The sequence below is a fragment of the Ailuropoda melanoleuca genome, unplaced genomic scaffold, assembly GCF_002007445.2.
Source record: "Ailuropoda melanoleuca isolate Jingjing unplaced genomic scaffold, ASM200744v2 unplaced-scaffold9223, whole genome shotgun sequence".
Classification (NCBI taxonomy): Eukaryota; Metazoa; Chordata; class Mammalia; order Carnivora; family Ursidae; genus Ailuropoda; species Ailuropoda melanoleuca.
In genome coordinates this window covers 180751-201887 of record NW_023254685.1, presented here as the reverse complement: position 1 = coordinate 201887, position 21137 = coordinate 180751, and the positions used below count along the sequence as shown (strand labels likewise).

The following is a 21137-nucleotide window of genomic DNA, read 5'->3' as shown; positions in this document are numbered from 1 at the left end:
TTGATGTGCATTTCCCTGATGATTAATGATGTTGAGCATCTTTTCATGTGTCTGTTAGCTAACTGGATGTCTTCTTTAGAAAAAAATATCTATCCAGGTCCTCTGCCCGTTTTTAAATTGGATTATTTGTTTTGTGTGTGCGTGTGTTGAATTACATGAGTTCTTTATGTGTTTTGGATATTAACCCCTTATCGGATATATCATTTGCAAATGTCTTCTCCCATTCAGTGGGTTGCCTTTTTGTTTTGTTGTTTCCTTTGCTGTGCAAAAGCTCTTCAGTTTGATGTAGTCCCAATTGTTTATTTTTGCTTTTGTGGCCCTTGTCCGAGGAGAAAGATTCAGAAAAATATTACTAAGGGCAATATCCAAGAGTTTGCTGCCCATGTTTTGTTTTAGGATTTTTATGGTTTCAGGTCTGACATTTAGCCTTTAAACCATTTTGAGTTTATTTATGTGTATGATATAAGAAAGTGGTTCAGTCTCATTCTTTTGCATGTAGCTGTCCAGTTTTCCCAACACCATTTATTGAAAAGACTGACTTTTCCCCATTATATATTCTTGCCTCCTGTGTCATAGACTAATTGACCATGTAAGTGTGGGTTTATTTCTGGGCTTCCTATTCTGTTCCATTGATCTGTATGTCTATTTTTCTGCCAGTACCATACTGTTTTGATTACTATAGCTTTGTAGTATATCTTGAAATCTCCAGCTTTGTTCTTTCTCATGACTGCTTTGGCTTATTTGGGGTCTTTTGTGGTTCCATACAAATTTTAGGATTATTTGTTGTAGTTATATGAACAATGATATTACTATTCTGACAGGGATTACATTGAATCTGTAGATTGATTTGGGTAGTATGGGTATTTTAATAAGATTAATTCTTATTATCCATAAACATGGGATATCTTCCTACCTATTTGTACTATCTTTAGTGTCTTTCATCAGTGTCTTCTAGTTTTCAGCACACAGGTCATTCATCTCCTTGGTTACATTTATTAATAGGTATCTTATTCTTTTTGATGTAATTGTAAATGGAAGTATTCTCTTAATTTCTCTTTCTGCTAATTCATTAGTTGTATAGAAATGCAACAGAGTTCTGCTAATTAGTTCTGTGTCCTGTGACTTTACTGAATTCATTTATTAGTTCTAATAGTTTTTTTGGTGAATTTTTTATGGTTGTCTATATATAGCATTTTGTCTGCAAATTGTGACAGTTTTATTTCTTCCTCCTTGCTAATTTGAATGCCTTTTATTTCTTTCTTCTTGGCTGATCATTGCATATTTTAACCATTTTTAAGAGTATATCTGATGGTAAAAATTTCCATTTTCCTTTCTCTGAGAATGTCTTGATTTTTCCTTCATTCCTGAAGAATATTTTCACTGTATATGGGATTCTGCATTAACAATTGTTTTCTTTAAAAAATGACACTTGAAAAAATGTTGTACCTCTTCTTTCTGGCCTCCACAGTTTCTTTCTTTCTTTTTTTTTTAAGATTTTTATTTATTTATTTGACAGAGAGAGAGACACACACAGCGAGAGAGGGAACACAAGCACAGGGAGTGGGAGAGGGCGAAGCAGGCTTCCCACTGAGCAGGGAGCCCGACGTGGGGCTCGATCCCAGGACCCTGGGATCATGACCTGAGCCGAAGGCAGACCCTTAACTGACTGAGCCACCCAGGCACCCCTGGCCTCCACAGTTTCTAATGATGTCATTTAAATTGCTTTTCCCTTACAAGGAAGTTGTCTTTTCTATCTTACTGCTTTCTGCCTTGCTTGTGCTGGCTGATGAAATGTCTGATATTAAACAGAGAGACATTTGGAGAGCATCTTGTTCATTTGTGGATAACAATGTTACTTTCCAAGGATGCAAACTGAATAAACCAAATATGTACTGCCCAATACTACAAAGATAATTACCGATTTGTACTAGAAATTTCCCCCAAATAGGGGCGCCTGGGTGGCACAGCAGTTAAGCGTCTGCCTTCGGCTCAGGGCGTGATCCCGGCATTATGGGATCGAGCCCCACATCAGGCTCCTCTGCTATGAGCCTGCTTCTTCCTCTGCCACTCCCCCTGCTTGTGTTCCCTCTCTCGCTGGCTGTCTCTATCTCTGTCAAATAAATAAATAAAATCTTTAAAAAAAAAAAAAGAAATTTCCCCCAAATAAAAATTTTAATATTCTCCAAAATAAAAATGAAAAATCAGGGAATAAGTTTAATGCTGAGTAGCATGTTTGTAGTGAAGTGCTGAAGTAGGACCTGAAAACTAGTCATTCCAGAGAGACAGGACTCTATTACATCCACCACAGCCATCTCAGGCCTGTCTACTTATTAATAAAAATAGCAGTATTGGCTACCATATATTGATGTAATGTATATGTGACAGGCATTATGCTAAGTGTTGTATGTATACTCTCTCATTGAAATCTGATAACTTTTCTGAGAGGTAGTAGCATTCCCATTTTAAGGTGGAGAAATAGAGAGGAAGTTAAGGAAAGTTGCCCAAAGCCACACGGCTGCTAAGAGCCACAGCCGGGATTCAAACTCAGCTTATCTAACCCCACAGTCTGCTGCCTGACCCCCTACCCTAGGACACATGAGGAGCACAGAACAGCCCGATCTGCCTTGCCTTGCTCTTACTTGCCTGTCTCTCTAGTACAGCAATTCTCAAACTAGCCTTGCAACATAATCCTTAGAGGGCATTATAAACAAGTTGCTGGCCCCACCTCCAGAATTTCTAATTCAGAGAAGTCTTGATCAGCCTTGAAAATGTGCACTTCTAGCAGGTTCCCAAGAGTATGAGTTATCCATTGCTGCATAACTGGCCTGACCTAGCTGGGTGCCTTCAGCTCAGAGTCTTTCACAAGGCTGTAGTCAGTGTTTTGGCAATGGCAGCACTCATCTCAAGGCTGGACTGCAGGATGTCTTTGTTCCATACTTGCTCTGTGACAGGTGACAAATCCCTGCTGGCTGTTGGCTGGAGACACTGGTTTCCTGCCACATGAGCCTCTCCATAACACTCTTCACAGTATTTCACTTGGCTTCCTGCAGAAGAGGGGATCCATGAGAGGCCCCCCAAAATGGAAGCCACAGCCTTTCTATAACGTAATCTCAGAAGTGGCATCCATCCCTTCTGCCATATTCTGTTCATTAGAAGTGAGTCACTAAGTCTAGCCCACTCTCAAGAAAAGAGGTTCAGACAAGAGCCTGCACCAACACGGTGAGGTGTTTGGGGATCATTTTAGAGGCTGATACACAATACTCAGTGCTGCTGCTTCTCTGGGGCTACACTTTGCAAACTACTGCTCTAATTAATGGCCTCAGAACAGGACCATTCTTCCTGAAAGCAAAGCTCTTTGGTAATTAAATGGGTATATGACAAGCAACCTCCCAAGATAGGAAAAGGAGTGGGAGGGGAGTTAATTCTTTTGTATTGAGCATACAGAAAAAATCAAGGTAAAGTTTCGTACTCAAAACACTCAGTCTCTGGCCAGTATTCTCTCTAACAGCCCATAACCAAGCTATGAAAGTGCTAATGTTCTAAAGTTATGATGAAAGAAAAGTGGAGGATAAAGCTGTCATGATGGCATGAAGAGGCCCCAGCCAACAACTCAGATACAGGCTGATAGAAGGCTAGGGAGTGGTTGGATGGGAAAGTCCAAGTTGCCTTCTGACTTGAAAATAAGCGAGCTTATCTTTAGTGGCAGTAAGTTACATTCTTATGGAAGCACCAGTATTAAGTGGCTTGCCTTCCTTCCAGAAGGTTTAATGTCATTTACTTGCTGAATGGCATTAGGAGGACCCATCTTCTTTACCTAGGGTACATGAGGTGCATAAAAGGAAGCCTTGCATACAGATGTGCTCAATTAACATCCATTCCTTTTGGGGGGAATTTGAGAGTTATAAAAGAGTCTGCAGTGTTGTCCTTGCTTATTATGGAGTCATTCTATTTACCTATGAAACAACAGGAATTTATACGCTGTAGAATAGTGCATGGACATGGGGTTAGAATCACATTATGATGACACACAGAGCTGTGTGAACTCAGGCAATCGCTGAAGCTCTCCGAGACTCTATCTGTAGGATATGGATAATATACCAGCTGTTTCTAACCCACAGTGGAGCTGAGGAGAGAAAACTAAATGAAAGCACTTTTTAAACTTAGAGCAATATTTGGGAACTAAAAAACAAAATAAACAGTGATTTTCAACCTTGGGTGCATATTAGAATTACCTGGAGAGCTTTGAAAAGTCCGAGTTCCCAGGCTCTACCCCCAAACCATAAGCAACAATTATGCTCCCTCCTCCTCCTCCTCTATATTCTTCTTTCTCCCTGTGGGAGTGTGTGCATACATGCATATACATATGCATATGAATACATTATTTAACGCAGACTCTTGATATAGTTAAAAGAAATTTCACCTTTGTTTCCACCAAATAATATACACAAAGTATTGGGGATGACATTCAAAGAAGTGCTGTGAAAGAGGTGTCCTCCGGGATGGGGTGGGAGTGGGGGTCATGAGACTTGACCAACGCCCGCGAACAAAAGAGCTTCATTTCCCAGTGCCTGTGAGTTGATCAGAACAGAAAGGGTGGCCATGTTAACACAAACCTCAAGTATTCTGTTAGGATGGACAAGTTTTATTTTGAACTCAGTTAGGGTGCCTGAGTGGATAACTAAACTGGGACAAAGTGAGGGCAGCACAGGTAAGGCGCAGCTGTGTGTACATCGAGTTAATGTCTGTGCCAAGAAAGAAATAAGAAGTGCCTGAGTGTGCTTGTGCTCAAATGCTATTCTCAGGGGATATTGTTTAAGCAAGAGCTTTTGCCCCAACTACTAACCTTTAAAAAGTATTTCTAATGAGCATGCCAAGTTCCGTAATTACTTTCAAGACTTTCTTTGATCAAGCTAGAAGACTTGATTTTTTTAAATAGTCTAGAAAGTGTAGATTTTTACAGAAACAAGTTTTGTTTTATTCCTAATCTTCACCTTTTCCAAAATTACTGTGAACAAAGTATTTCACTGGAATTTGTATTTTGGGGATTAACCCAAAGATGGGGTAATACCCAAAAAAACTGAACAGAAGAAAAGACACTGTGCCCATTTGATATGTTCTCCTCTCTGCTCTCCAGAACCATATGCGGTGGGAAGAACACCAAGGCAAGAAGCCCAGTTGCTCCCACCGTCAGAAAGCTTTTCACATTGAGCCAGTTCAGAGGCCATTCTCTACCACTGAGAGGGTGGCATGGACCCTCCCCTCCATCTTCACAGAGGATGTCCCCCAGGAGACTCCTTCACAACCCAGGAGCATCATTCCTTGGCACCCACGCATGAGTTTAGATGACCTGTGGCTGGAGAAGATGCGGAGAAGGAGGTTGAAGAAGCAGGTCCAAGTTGAAAGGAAGATGCACAAAGGGATAGCACGTAAAGATGGAATCCAAGTAAGTTGTTCACATGCCATGTGTCATCAGACATGGCCTCGTATCTCCTCTTCCTCTGCAGCTGCTTGCATTTCCTGAGCTCTCCCCTGACTCTCCTGTGCTGTAGCTTGTTCCCCTTGGGCCCTGTGGATACAGCACAATGATGCCCCTCTCCAGGCTCTCCACCCTGGCACAGCCTGCAGGAGAGACTTTTCGTAGTGGCATGTCCCAGAGCCAGAGGTTGTGGCTCCTCTTCCCTCTCTGCAGTTTGTCTCTGCCTGTGTCCAGCCCTTTGCAAGGTATTGGAGCAGAATTGAAGAAGGCAGGGCCAGCCCTCAAGCTGTTCTGTAGTAATTATCATTTAGTGAGGACTTCATCTGTGTCAAGCACTGTGTTAGGCACTGGGCAGTATTAGCTCTACTAATGAAGGAGCATGACATTCTGGGATACTATTCTTAATTAAGTTAATTAAAATTATATTGGGTCAATTAAATGTTGTCCCTAGGGACATTTTGACATAAGGACTTTTGCCTAAAACTGTCACCCTCTTAAAAAATGACTTAATGGTGCATACACCATACCTTTTACCCAATCCCATACTCTGTTTCTTGTTCTTTTCCTTTAGAAAATAGCAGTTTTATACACATCCCTGAGTCTCCCTCATCCATGAATACCCACCATTTTTTTTAATAAGATGAAATTCGCTTAACATAAAATTAACCATGCTAAAGTATACAATTCAGTGGCATTTAGTAGATTCAAAAGTTTTTGCAAGCATCACCTCTATGTAGTTCAAAGACATTTTCATCATCTCAAAAGGAAACTTCATACCCATTAAGCAGTTACTACCCATTTCCCCAGACCCTGGCAAGAACTAATCTACTTTCTGGGGCACCTGGGTGGCGCAGTCGTTAAGTGTCTGCCTTCGGCTCAGGGTGTGATCCCAGCATTCTGGGATCGAGCCCCACATCAGGCTCCTCTGCTGGGAGCCTGCTTCTTCCTCTCCCACTCCCCCTGCTTTGTGTTCCCTCTCTCGCTGGCTGTCTCTCTCTCTGTCAAATAAATAAATAAATAAATAAATAAATAAATAAATAAATAACAAAAAAAATAAAGCAAAACAAAACAAAAAAAGAACTAATCTACTTTCTGTCCCTATGGATTTACCTACTCAGATATTTCGTATAATATATGACCTTTTGGGTCTGGCTTCTTTCACTTAGCATAATCTTTTTGAAATTCATCTTTGTTATAGCATGTATCAGTACTTCATTCCTTTTTAGGACTGAATAATATTCCATAGTATGGATATATTTGTTTGATTTCATTTATCCATTCATCCATTGATAGACATTTGGGTTGTCTCCACCTTTTGGCTATTATAAGTAGTGCTGTCAGGAACATTTGTGTATATAAACTTTTGTTTAAATACATGTTTTCTATTCTTTTGGGTATATACTAGAAGTGGAATCCTGGGATATACAGCAATGCTATGATTAATTTTTGAGGAATTGCCAAGCTGTTTTCTATGCGTTCACACCATTTACATTTTCACCAGCAACGTATGAGGTTTGCAAGTTCGCCACATCTTCACCAACAGTTGTTTTGTGTCTTGTTTTGTTTTTTCCTTTGTTTTTGTTTATTATGTTATGTCAGTCACCATACAGTACATCATTAGTTTTTGATGTAGTGTTCCACAATTCATTGTTTGCGTATAACACCTACTGCCCCATGCAATACACGCCCTTCTTAATACCCATCATTGGTCTAACCCACCATCCCCTCCCCTACGAAACCCTCAGTTTGTTTCCCAGAGTCCATAGTCTCTCATGGTTCATCTCCCCCTCCATTATACCCCCCTTCTTTTTTCCCTTCCTTTTCCTAATGATCTCCCTGCTATTCCTTACATTCCACAAATAAGTGAAACCATACGATAATTATCTTTCTCTGCTTGACTTATTTCACTTAGCGTAATCTCCTCCAGTTCCAACCATGTTGATACAAATGTTGGGTAATCATCCTTTCTGATGGCTGAGTAATATTCCACTGTATATATGAACCACAACTTCTTAATCCAGTCATCTGTTGAAGGGCATCTCGGCTCCTTCCACACTTTGGCTATTGTGGACATTGCTGCTATGAACACTGGGGTGCATATGGCCCTTCTTTTCACTACATCTGTATCTTTGGGGTAAACACCCAGTAGTGCAATTGCTGGATCATAGGGTAGCTCAATTTTTAACCTCTTGAGGAACCTCCATACTGTTTTACAGAGTGGCTGTACCAACTTGCATTCCCACCAACAGTGTGAGAGGGTTCCCCTTTCTCCACATCCTCTCCAACATCTGTTGTTTCATACCTTGTCAATTTTTGCCATTCTAACTGGTGTAAGGTGGTTTGTAAATGTGGTATTGATTTGAATTTCCCTGATGGCTAATGATGTTGAATATTTTTTCATGGGTCTGTTAGCCATTCATATGTCTTCATTGGAAAAGTGTCTGTTCATATCTTCTGCCCATTTTTTGACTTGATTATTTGTTTTTTGGGTATTGAGTTTGAGAAGTTCTTTGCAGATCTTGGATACCAGCCCTTTATCTGTAGTGTCCTTTGCAAATATCTTCTCCCATTCTGTGGGTTGCCTCTTTGTTTTCTTGATTGTTTCCTTTGTTGTGCAGAAACTGTTTATCTTCATGAAGTCCCAAAAGTTCATTTTTGCTTTTGTTTCCCTTGCCTTTGGAGACCTGTCATGAAAGAAGTTGCTGTGGCCGATGTCGAAGAGGTTACTGCCTATGTTCTCCTCTAGGATTTTGATGGATTCCTGTCTCACATCAAGGTCTTTCATCCATTTAGAGTTTATCTTTGTGTATGATATAAGAGAATGGTCAAGTTTCATTCTTTTGCATGTAGCTGTCCAATTTTCCCACCACCATTTATTGAAGAGACTTTTTTCCATTGGATGTTTTTTCCTGCTTTGTCAAAGATTATTTGACCATGGAGTTGAGGGTCCATATCTGGGCTCTCTCTTCTGTTCCATTGATCTATGTGTCTGTTTTTGTGCCAGTACCATGCTGTCTTGGTGATCACAGCTTTGTGGTATCGCTTAAAATCAGGCAACGTGATGCCCCCAGCTTTGTTTTTCTTTTTCAACATTTCCTTGGTGATTTACAGTCTTTTCTAGTTTCACACTGATTTTAGGATTGTTTGTTCCAGCACTTTGAAAAATGGCATAGGTATTTTGATCGGGATGGCATTGAAAGTATAGATTGCTCTGGGCAGAATAGACATTTTAACTATGTTTATTCTTCCAATCCACAAGCATGCAATGTTTTTCCATCTTTTTGTGTCGTCTTCAATGTCTTTCATCAGGATTCTATAGTTTCTAGATTATAGATCATTTACCTCTTTGTTTAGGTTTATTCCAAGGTATCTTATGGGTTTTGGTGCTATTGTAAATGGAATTGATTCTCTAATTTCTCTTTCTTCAGTCTCATTGTTAGTGTATAGGAAAGCAACTGATTTCTGTGCATTGATTTTGTATCCTGCCAAGTTACTGAATTGTTGTATGGGTTCTAATAATTTGGGGGTGGAGTCTTTTGGGTTTTCCACATAAAGTATCATGTCATCTGTGAAGAGAGAGAGTTTGACTTCTTCTGCCAATTTGAACACTTTTTATTTCTTTTTGTTGTCTGATTGCTGTTGCTAGGACTTCTAGTACTATGTTGAACAACAGTGGTGAGAGTGGGCATCCTTGTCGTGTTCCTGATCTTAAGGGAAAGGCTTCCAGCTTTTCCCCATTGAGAATGATATTTGCTCTAGGCTTTTCATAGATGGTTTTTATGAAATTGAGGAATGTACACTCTATCCCTACACTCTGAAGGGTTTTAATCAGGAAAGGATGCTGTATTTTGTCAGATGCTTTTTCTGCATCTATTGAGAGGATCATATGGTTCTTGACCCTTTTCTTGTTGATATGATCTATCACACCGATCGATTTGCGAATGTTGAACCACCCTTGCATCCCAGGGATGAATCCCACTTGGTCATGATGGATAATCCTTTTAATGTACTGTTGGATCCTATTAGCTAGGATCTTGTTGAGAATTTTGGCATCCATATTCATCAGGGATATCAGTCAGTAATTCTCCTTTTTGATGGGGTCTTTGCCTGGTTTGGGGATCAAGGTAATACTGGCCTCAGAATGAGTTTGGTAGTTTTCCTTCTGTTTCTGTTTTTGGAAACAGCTTCAGAAGGATAGGTATTATATCTTCTTTGAATGTTTAATAGAATTCCCCCAGGGAATCCATCAGGCCCTGGGCTCTTGTTTTTTGGGAGGTTTTTGATCACTGCTTCAATCTCATTACTGGTTATTGGTCTATTTTGGCTGTCACTTTCTTCCTATGTCAATCTTGGTAGTTTATAGGTTTCCAGGAAGGGCATCCATTTCTTCCAGGTTGCTTAATTTATTGGCATATAGTTGTTGATAATAATTTCTAATGATTGTTTCTATTTCCTTGGTGTTGGTCGTGATCTCTCCCCTTTCATTCATAATCTTATTAATTTGGGTCCTTTCTCTTTTCAATAAGTCTGGCCAGTGGTTTATCGATCTTATTAATTCTTTCAAAGAACCATCTTCTAGTTTTGTTGGTCAGCTCTATTGTATTTCTGGTTTCTAATTCATTGATCTCTGCTCTAATCTTTAATTCTTTTCTCGTGAGTGGCAAGGCCTCTTTTGTTTTTCCATCTCCAGTTGTTTAAGGTGTAAGTATAGAGTTTGTTTTTTAGATTTCTCTATTCTTTTGACTGAGGCTTGGATGGCTATGTATTTCCCCCTTAGGAACACCTTTACAGTATCTCTTAGGTTTTGGACCGATGTATTTTCATTCTCATTGGTTTCCATAAATTGTTTAAGTTCTTCTTTAATTTCCTGGTTGACCCAAACATTCTTTTTTTTTTAAGATTTTTTATTTCTTTATGTGACAGAGAGACAGCCAGCGAGAGAGGGAACACAGCAGGGGAGTGGGAGAGGAAGAAGCAGGCTTCCCAGCGGAGGAGCCTGACGTGGGACTCGATCCCGGAACGCCAGGATCACGCCCTGAGCTGAAGGCAGACACTTAATGACTGCGCTACCCAGGCGCCCCTGACCCAAACATTCTTAAGCAGGATGGTTCTTAGCTTCCAAGTCTTTGAGTTTCTTCCAAATTTTTTCTTGCGATTGAGTTCCAGTTTCAAAGCATTGTGGTCTGAGAATATGCAGAGAATAATCTCAACCTTTTGGTATTGGTTGAGACCTGATCTGTCACCCAGTATATGGTCTATTCTGGAGAAAGTTCCATGTGCGTTTGAGAAGAATGAGTATTCTGTTGTTTTAGGGTGGAGTGTTCTGTATATATCTATGAGGTCCATCTTGTCCAGTATGTAATTCAAAGCTCTTGTTTCTTTGTTGATTTTCTGCTTAGGTGATCTGTCTATTGCTGAGAGTAGAGTGTTGCAGTCCCCTACTATTAACATATTATCTATATATCTCTTTATTTTGGTTAACAGTTGGCTTATGTAGTAGGCTGTTCCTATGTTGGTGGCAAAGATATTTATAATTGTTAGATCCTCTTGTTGGATATACCCTTTAAGAATGATATAGTGTCCTTCTGTATCTCTAACTATAGTCTTTAGCTTAATATCTAATTTGTCTGATCTGAGATTTGCTACCCCAGCCTTCTTTTGAAGTCTGTTGTCATGAAAAATGGCTCTCCATTGCTTCACTTTTAGGTGGATGTATCTTTAGGTTCAAAATTAGTCACTTGTAGACAGCATATGGATGGGCCATGTCTTTTTATCCAATCTGCAACCCTGTGGCGTTTTATGGGAGCATTTAGGCCATTCATGTTGAGAGTGATTATTGAGAGACATGATTTTAATGTCATCATGTTGCCTGTGAAGTCCTTTTTTTCTATAGATTGTCTCTGTAAATTTCTGTTCTGTATCACTCTTGGGGTCTTTCTCCTTTTATAGAATCCCCCCTTAATATTTCTTGTAGGGCTGGCTTTGTGGTCACATATTCTTTCAGTTTCTGCTGGTCTTGGAAGCTCCTTGTCTCTCCATCCATTCTGAATGACAACCATGCTGGATACAGTATCCTTGGCTGCATGTTCTTCTCACTTAGTGCACTGAATATGTCTTGCCAGCCCTTTCTGGCTTGCCAGGTCTCTGTGGACAGGTCTGATGTTATTCTGATGTTCCTCTCACTGTACTTAAGAAATCTCTTCCCCCTTGCTGCTTTCAAGATTGTTTCCTTTGATCTAAGATTTGCACATTGCACTATTATATTTCGTGGTGTCGGTCTGTTCTGCTTGATCTTGGGAAGGGTCTTCTCTGCCTCTTGGACACGAATGCTTGTTTTCTTCCCTAGATTAGGGAAGTTCTCAGCTATGATTTGCTCAAATATATCTTCTAGACCTCTCTCTTTCTCTACCCCCTCGGGGATCCCAATAATTCTGATATTGGAATGTTTCATTGAGTCAGTAATCTCTCTTAGCTTAATTTCTTTAAATTGGATTCATTTTGCCCATGCCACCTTGTTTTCCTTCTTTTCTATCATTTTATCCTCTAACTCAGTAATTCGTTCTTCTGCCTCGTTTACCCTGGCAGTCAGAGCATCCTGTTTAGACTGCATTTCATGCATAGCATTTTTAAGTTTGGCCAGATTAGATCTCATTTCTGCCCTTAGAGATTCTATACTTTGGTTAATATTTCCCTCAAGCTAGATATTGCCTTGATAATTGTTACTCTGAAACCATTTCCAACACCTTGGTTATATCTATCTATATACATTAGTTCTGTGGCAGAGGCTACAGTCTGTTTCTTTCCTTTGTTGGGGGTTCTCCTCTTAGTTCTTCTGATGAGGTGTGGTTGCAGGAATGTACAGAGTCCAAATTATTGACCACGATCCAAGCAAGATGCACCTGTTTTATAGGGACCTTAGGCATATGGGCTTCTTGTTCTTTCAGCTTGCCTTCTGGGGGAGGGGCCTGTCATGCTGATACTCAGGCAACCCTGTTTGGGCAGAGTTGCCTTGCACCCTGGAGGGGGGTGGCTCAGTGAGAACTGGTTTTTGGGGGGCTTTTGTTCTCTGGGGGCTTTCCCTGGCGGCTTTCCATGTCTCTTCTGAGAGTCAGAACAGAAGTGACCATATCCAAACCTGTCTCAGAACAGAGAGATTGCAGTCTGCTCTTCACTGAGCTCTCCAGGCCACACAGACTCCGTTTCTGTCTGTACTGCTAAAAACCCTCAGCATCCTGGTTTGTGCACCCCACAGCCATTCTCCCAGGCCTCACTCTCAGGGCTGACACATCTCTGCCCTTTGTGCTTCTAAAACCACCAGCCGCCCCCGGTTCGCACGCACACCCCCATAGCTCCAGCTTTCAGTTTGGGGGGCTGCCCTAAAGTCCTTTCCCTACCATTACCAGTCTGCAAGTCTGTGCCTGAGGATTTTACATACCCAGCGCAAGAGCACAAAGGCTCCCTCCCCCTTCCTTTTATCTGCCTGCAGAATCTCCTTCATACCTCAAGACCATTCTCCAGAGATGTTGTTTGTAGAGATCCAGATATACCTTCTTACATCTCAGGCTGATTTCATGGGTGTGCAGAGTGGTCTGGTAGATATCCAGCTTGATTCAGGGACCGGTTGAAATAAGGTCCCCTACACATTTGCCATCTTTCCCCCATCTGTATTCTTTTGTTTAAATTATACCACCTAGTGGATCTGAATGGTACCTCATTGTGGTTTGATTTGCATTTTCATAATGACTAATGTTGAACATATCTTCATTTGTTTGTTGGCCTTTTGTTTATCTTCTTTGGGAATATCTATTCAAGTTGTTTGCCCATTTCGTAATTGGGTTGTCTTTTTGTTGTTGAGTTATAAGGATTATATATGTGAATACTAGCCCTTTATTGAATAAATGATTTGCAGATATTTTCCCCCATCTGTAGGTTGCCTTTCACTTTCTTGATAGTGTCTACTGATGCACAAAAGTATTTAATTTGATATAACCCAATTTGTCTATTTTATCTTTTGTTCTTGTGAATTTAGTGTCATGTCTAATCCATTACCAAATCCAAGGTTATGAATATTTACTTCTATGCTTTCCCCTAAGAGTTTTTATAACTCTTGCTCTTACATTTGGGTTTTTTATTCATTTTGAACCAATTTTTTGTGTTTTGTGTGAAGTTGAGGACCAACTTCAGTTTTTTCCATGTGAATACCTTGTTGTGTCAACAACATTCATTTTTTGAAGAAACTATCCTTTCCCTCACTGAATGGTCTTGGTACCCTTGTAAAAAAAAATCAAATGATCTTACATATATAGATTTATTTCTGGGCTCTCAATTCTGTTCCATTGGTCTGTACATCTATACTTATGCCAATACCACACTACTTTAATTACTGTAGTTTTGTATTAAGTTTTGAAGTTGGGATGTATGTATGCGTTCTCTTTGCTACTTATATATATGCTGTGGAAGGCTGTTGGGATTTTGTTAAGATTACATTGAATCTGCAGATCACTTTGGAGAGTATTGCCATCTTAACAATATTGGATCTTTGAATCCATGAACATAGGTTGTCGTTCTGTTTTTTTAGGAGTTCTTTAACTGCTTTTAGCAATTTTTTATAGTTTTCAATGTAGAAGTCTTGCACATCATTGGTTAAAATATTCCTTAAGTATTTTTTCAAATTTTTAATTGATATATAGCTGACATACAATATTATATTAGTTTCAGATGGACAACATATTGATTTAACAGTTATATATATTATAAAATGCTCACCACAGTGAGTGTAGTCACCATCTATCACCATACAAGATTAGTGCAATATTATTGACTATATCGCCTGTGCTATACTCATATCTTATTTATTTTATACCTGAATATCTATAGCTCTTAATCTCCTCCCCTACTTTGCCCACCATTCCCCCTCCCCTCTGGCAGCCACCAGTTTGTTCTCTGTATTTATGGGTCTTCTTCTGCTTTTTGTTTGTTTGTTCATTTGTTTTGATTTTTAGATTCCACATATAAGTGAAATTGTATGGATTTTTTTCTTTCTCTGTCTGATTCATTTCACTTAACATAATACCTTTAAGGTCCATTCATGTTGTCACATCACAAATGGCAAGATTTCATTCTTTTTTATGGCTGAGTAATGTTCTGGTGTGTGTGTGTGTGTGTGTGTGTGTGTGTGTGTGTGTGTGTGTATCCCACATCTTTATATATTCATCTATTGATAGACACTTAGGTTGCTTTCATATCTTGGCTATCGTAAATAATACTACAATAAACTTAGGGGTGCATATATTTTTGAATTAGTGTTTTTGCTTTCTTTAGGTACTACCTAGTAGTGGAATTACTGGATTATATGGTATCTATTTTTAGTTTTTTGAGGCTTCTCCATACTGTTTTCTGTAGTGCTTGCACCAACTTACATTCTCACTAACAGAGCACAAGTGTTCCTTTTTTCTACATCCTTGCCAACACATTTTATTTGTTGTCTTTGTTACTAGCCATTATGACAGGTGACAGATACCTCACTGTGGTTTTGATTTGTATTTCCCTGATGATGAGTGATGTTGAGCATCTTTTCACATGTCTGTTGGCCATCTGTATATCTTCTTTGGAAAAATGTCTATTCAGGTCCTCTGACTAGGGTAATATGGACCTCATAAAATAAATTGGAAAGTATTCCCTCCTCATCTATATCCTTGAACAGATTGATAAAATTAGTTTTCTTTGCTCTAAAGTCTACTTTGATATTAGTATATATACTTCTTTTTTGATTTATGTTTACATAATATTTTACTTTCAACTTGTCATTAATTTGAAGTGAATTTCTTATAAGCAACAACGTTGGATTTTTTTTTTTATCCATTATGCTTATCTCTGTCTTTTAATTGGTCTATTTTGACCATTGATATTTGAAGTAATTATTGTGTTAGGGCTTCAGTTTCCTGGTTGTTTCTCCTGTTTTCCAGTATTCTTATTACTCTTCTGTCAGGTATGTGGAAATTTTTAGGATTCCATCACAATTTATTTGTAGCATTTTTTAAATATTTATTTATTTATTTTAGAGAGAGACAGTGCACGAGAGAGCTTACATTCGAGAGTTGGGGGGGTTGCAGAGGGAGACAATCTCAAGCAGGCTCCCCGCTGAGTGCAGAGCCTGACATGGGGCTTGATCTCATCACTCATGAGATCATGACCCGAGCCAAAACCAAGAGTTGGACACTTAACCAACTGAGCCACCCAGGCACCCCTGTGGTATTTTTGAATATATGGTTCTGTATGGTTTTCTCAGTGATCACTAAAAGTATTGTTGTATACATATATAACTAATCATTGTGTACTATTATCAACATTTTATCACTTCCAATGAATCTTACTTCCATTGAGGTTCATTTACCCTCCCCACTTGTAAAGGATAATTGTCTAAAGTGTTTTCTCTATATGCATTGAGCACCATATCACAGGTTTTTAAATTTTGTTTCAGTCATCAAAAATGACTTGATGTTCACGAGAAGTAGAATAGTCTATTATATTTACCCTAATTTTTACCCATGCCATTGTTCTTTCTTTATGAAAGTCCAGACTTTTTTGTCATCATTTCCTTTCTCTTTAGAGAACTTCCTTTAGCCCCCCTTTAAGGGTAAGTTTGCCAACAATAAATCTCTTACTTTTCCTTCAACTAAAAACATCTTTATTTTGCCTTTATCCCGAAGGAAAAAAATATATATAGGTTTGGCAGTTGACAGTTCTTTTCTTTTAGTACTTAAACTGTGTTGGGCCACTTCCTTCTGGCCTACATGGCTTCAGATGACAAACCCATTGTCATTAGAATTGGTGTAACCATTTAAGTAATGCATCTTTGCTCTCTGGTTGCTTTCAAGTTAGTTTTTTGTTTTTTTTTTTTTATTCTTCTCTTCAGTTTTCAGAGGCTTAACTATGATGTGTCAGAACTCATTTCTTTGGGTTTACCCTATTTGTGGTCCACTCAGTGTCTTAGTTAACTCGGGCTCCTATAACTTAATAAGACAGACTAGGTGGCTTAAAGAACAAACATTTATTACTCATAGTTCTGGAGCCTAGAGGTCCAAGAGCAAAGTACTGGCTGATTCAGGGTCTGATGGGAGCCTGCTCCCTGTTTTGAGATAGCTTCTTGCTATATCCTCACATGGCAGAAAGAAAGATCATCTTTCTTGTGTCTTTTCTTATTAAGGCACTAATCCCATTAATGAGGGCTAGACCTTCTATTACCTTTAATGCCCATTTTCTTCTACAGTCTGTTCAAAACATCTTAGTTGTTCTCTGAGGCAATTTATGTTTTCTCTATCATGTTCTTCTCCCTCCTGAGCCCTCACTGCCAGGCATGATTTTAAAATCCATGTTTCTACTAACAGTTTGTTCAAGGCAATCTAGATTTTTTTCTATTCTGTTTTTCCAAATTCTTCCAGCCTCTGCCTATTGCTCAATTCCAAAGTCACTTCCATGTTTTTAGGTGCTTGTTACAGTCACACTCCACTTCCAGGCACCAGAATCTCTACTTGTTTCCTATTTCTCCTATAACAAATTAGCACAGATCTAATGGTTTAAAACAACACAAACCTATGACCTTACAGCTCTGTATGTCAGAAGTCTGGCATGGTCCTCACTGAGCTAAAACACCACATCAGTAAAGCTTTCTTCCTTTCTTGAGGTGCTAAAGGAGAATCCATTTCCTTGTCTTTTCCAGCTTCTGAAGGCTGCCCACGTTCTTTGTCTCCTGACCACTTCTGCATCTTCCAAGGCACCAACATGGCATCTCTCTGACCATTCTTCTATAGTTCTCTCTCTCTCTCTCTGAACCTGACCTCAGCTGGGAAAGGTACTTTTAAGGACTCATGATCAGGTTGGGCCCACCTAGGTAATCTCCCCATCTCACAACCCTTAACCTGAATCACATCTGCAAAGTCGGTTTGCTTGGTAAGATAACAGGGAGGAATTAGGATGTGTCTATAAGGTGTATTATTCTGCCTACAACAGCCACCCTTCTCCTAATGTTTTAGCTAGGGGAAACAAGCTTTTCTTTGAGCTTTTCCTGTTTGTGCCTGCTGTTGGTTCTGGGTTGGAGGAATCTGCAGTGCCTTGTCTGGGATATATGAGAAGCATAAGGAGACCCAGGTCACTCAGCACCCCATTGTTTCTCAAGTTCTGAGGTCTCTAGATAGTCCACCTTCTTTCTACCTTCCAGTCTTTTTATGTTCGTTTGTTGTGTTACATCTAAGGAATTTAGTGGGAAGAGGAAGGGCCTTGAAAGAATGGGACTATTACATCCTAGCAGAACCAGAAATCTCTAAACGTTTCGTTTTTAAGAACTAAGCAGGTTTTGGGGGGGATTAAGGGATCTCTAAGGCCATTCACACATTCAGTGATGTGCTAGTGAATATTTTGATGCAGGTGCCACTGAAAACTATCCATATCAAATGGTTGCAACAAGTCAACCCATGAATCTAAACAGTTTTATTATAACAACAGTCTTATGAGTTGGTTATTATGTGCCCTATTTTACAGATGAATAAGCTGAGATTCAGAGATATTAAGAAACTTGCCAAGTTTTAAGGTCATACATTGGCAGAGACTGGATTTGAACTCCTTTTTGTTTTTTTAAAGATTTTATTTATTTATTTGACAGAGACAGCCAGCGAGAGAGGGAACACAAGCAGGGGGAGTGGGAGAGGAAGAAGCAGGCTTCCAGCGGAGGAGCCTGATGTGGGGCTCAATCCCATAACACCGGGATCACGCCCTGAGCAGAAGGCAGACGCTTAACGACTGCACTACCCAGGCGCCCCTGGATTTGAACTCCTATTCGCCTATCTTCAAAGACTTTTCTCTTTCTACTTTCATTGTTTTACATAGGTTATGGAATGATGAGATGAAACCACATATTTTTTACTCTAAGTTCTCATTTTAATTAGCTTATATGTAAAAAAAAAAAACTTGTTGGAAGCTGTGTAACCACATAGGGCAGAAACAGATGCAACATATTTAGTGTGGCACTTCCCTGGCTTCTCAATTTCCAGTGAAAGTTGTACCTGCCAGAATCACTGTATCACTGTCTGAAGAGGAGTATGAATCTGAGTCTAACTGAATCTGAGGAAATGTTCAGTTCTTTCTACACTACCATTCTTTCATACATAAGATTTATATCACTACTGGGGAGGAATTCACTTTAACAGTCAATGCATTTCAGTTTAAAGGTTCCCACCAACAGGCCACATTCTTGTCTAAGACTCAAAAGCAGTGAGGACCCTGGTGTTCCCACAAAGTATCTTTGCCTCCAGCACCCAGCATCTCAGAAAGCCTGTTCTCACTTCTCAGTATCTGGTGACTCAGTATAGGCTAAGAATGGTTTCCTCCATGCTAGTCTAACAAAGAGTGATTTACCGCTAATTTTGATGAGGAATCTATAAAGCATGAAACTAAATAGCTCCTTATTATTCACAGATTCCTTATTTGTGAATTCACCTACTCACTAAAATTTATTTGTAACCCCAAATTCAATACTCAAGGCACTTGTGCAGTCATTCTCATATATGTGCAGAGCAGCACACATCTGAGTCACTCAATGCCAGGTTCTCATCTCAGGTTGAACAAGGCAATGCTCTGCCTTCATGTTTAAGCTCTTTTACTAAACAAATGGCCTTTTTGTGGCCTACTTAGTACTATGTTTTACAAAAAAGCATTTTTGTGCTTTTTGTTGGCGATTTTGCACTTAAAATGACTTCCAAACATAGTGCTGAAGCAATGTCTAGTGTTCCTAAGCACAAGAAAACTGTGATTGCCTTATGGAGAAAATACATTTGTTGGATAAGCTTTGTTCAGGCATGAGTTCTACGGCTAGTGGCCATGAATTCAATGTTAATTAATTAGTAATGTGGTACATTCAGAAAAAAGGAAGTGGAAATTCATTGATCTGTATATGAAGTCATTCTGGAAAGTGCTAAAGTAACAGTTATAGTGTATGCTGTAAATATGGGAAAGATGGAAAAAGCAACTAAAATGTGGATGCGTGAGGTGATGAACCATAAAAAAGTGTAGTGGGAAGCATGTTGTAGGACTGAAAGCCAAGGAAACTTATGGTCTCATTACCCAGGGTCAGGAAAATGTTAAACGTTTCCGGCTAGTGTTGCCTGGCTTACCTGTTTCAAGGGACAATATGGTATAAGAAACATTAAACTTGCAGATAAGGCAGGTACTAAGGATGAGGGGCTTCAAGAAAAAACAATTTAAACACCAGCTAAGTATTATACAAGAAAAGGGTTATGTGGAAGAGCAGGTTTTCAGTGCTAATGAGACTGGCTTATTTTATAAGGATGTTGACAAATGAACCTATGTAATGCAAATACTGTTTTGCCTGACAAAAATGTTGTAACTAGAGGCTCACAGGAACCTCACTATTTCCCCCAGGAGCAATGACTCAGTATTTGCTAATTCAGTGCTTTCAAAAGTTTTATAAAATATATGAAGCACAAATAATGAGAATCAACTGTAATTGGGGGACCACAGCTCCAGTAAGAGGGTCTGCAGGAAAGCATGAGGACGTGTGGATATAAAGTAGTCATATTCACTTGTGACTCATTTACTATCTTTATAATGAAAACCTCTTTCCTGGGTGATGCAGTCTCATTCCCTGCATTTGTCCCTCCCACAACCAGACTGAATATAAAGAATTACCTAGGTTTGGGACTTTTTTATCCATTCTGACAGGATGTTGTCCAGGTGTTTATCAAGGCACTATATTTTACCTACTTAAAAGGGTTCTAAGCTAGATATTGAAAATATCTTGATTAAGGTGAATATTAGTTTTATTTAATCAACATACATTTAATTTTAAAAATAATGTATGGAGCACTAACATATTAGACATTGTTTTGGGTGGTGAGGATGTAAAAATTAAAACACTACAATAGAAGAATGCAAGGACCCCAGGGGATCACAGGAGGGATGCTAAAGCCAGCCTGGCAATGTAGATGTCCCCTGGGCTGAATCCTGAAAGATGTGTAGGTTTCTTAGGAAGGAAAAGAATGCAAGAAGGCTGTTAGGGAAGAGAGAACATGCTTAGCACAAAGATATGGTGGAAACTTTAAGGAGTTGGCTTAACTAGTATATCAAGTATGAGGGGGAGTGGCAGGAGATGAAACAGAGGATTAGGTCAGGGCCAGGTCACAGAGAATTCTAGATGAAGAGCTTATAGTTTGTCCTCTGGCCACTCTGTGAGGTGGAAGCCACCAAAGGCATTTAGGTGCAGAAGCAATATGGGCACTTGATGCTAGCAATTGCACATTTTAAATAGGAAGCAGAGTAGAGGATGAATTAGGGGAAGACATAATAAGATATGAGGACCTGAATTAGGTGGTAGCCAGAATAGGTAAAATAATAAAAATTGTTCTACTACTTATCATATTCTAAGTGATAGTCACTAAGTGATTCAAATGAAATAATGCATACATTCTTACAGATGCCATTAGATGCAAGTATTAATGCTATTTTCATTTTTCTAGTGAGAAAATAAAGGAATAAAAAAGTAAGCAGTTTGCCCAAGATCACGTAACTAGCAGGTAGCAGGGGTACAATTCAAACTGAAGAAGTCTGGTCCCAGAGCCCATGGTTTGTTTTTTTTTTTTTTTTTTTTTAG

The 21137-nt window shown here is 39.3% G+C and overlaps 1 protein-coding gene across 3 annotated transcripts in view; it reads left to right on the top strand.

Annotated features, from left to right (window-relative positions):
• Nucleotides 1-21137, top strand: part of ARHGEF4 (Rho guanine nucleotide exchange factor 4) — a 233643-nt gene that overhangs the window by 123694 nt on the left and 88812 nt on the right. For all 3 annotated transcript variants that reach the window (XM_034653501.1, XM_034653500.1, XM_034653502.1), the window contains exon 3: nt 5135-5443. In XM_034653501.1, the coding sequence (XP_034509392.1) occupies nt 5135-5443 (309 nt within the window). The remainder of the gene's footprint in view (nt 1-5134; nt 5444-21137) is intronic.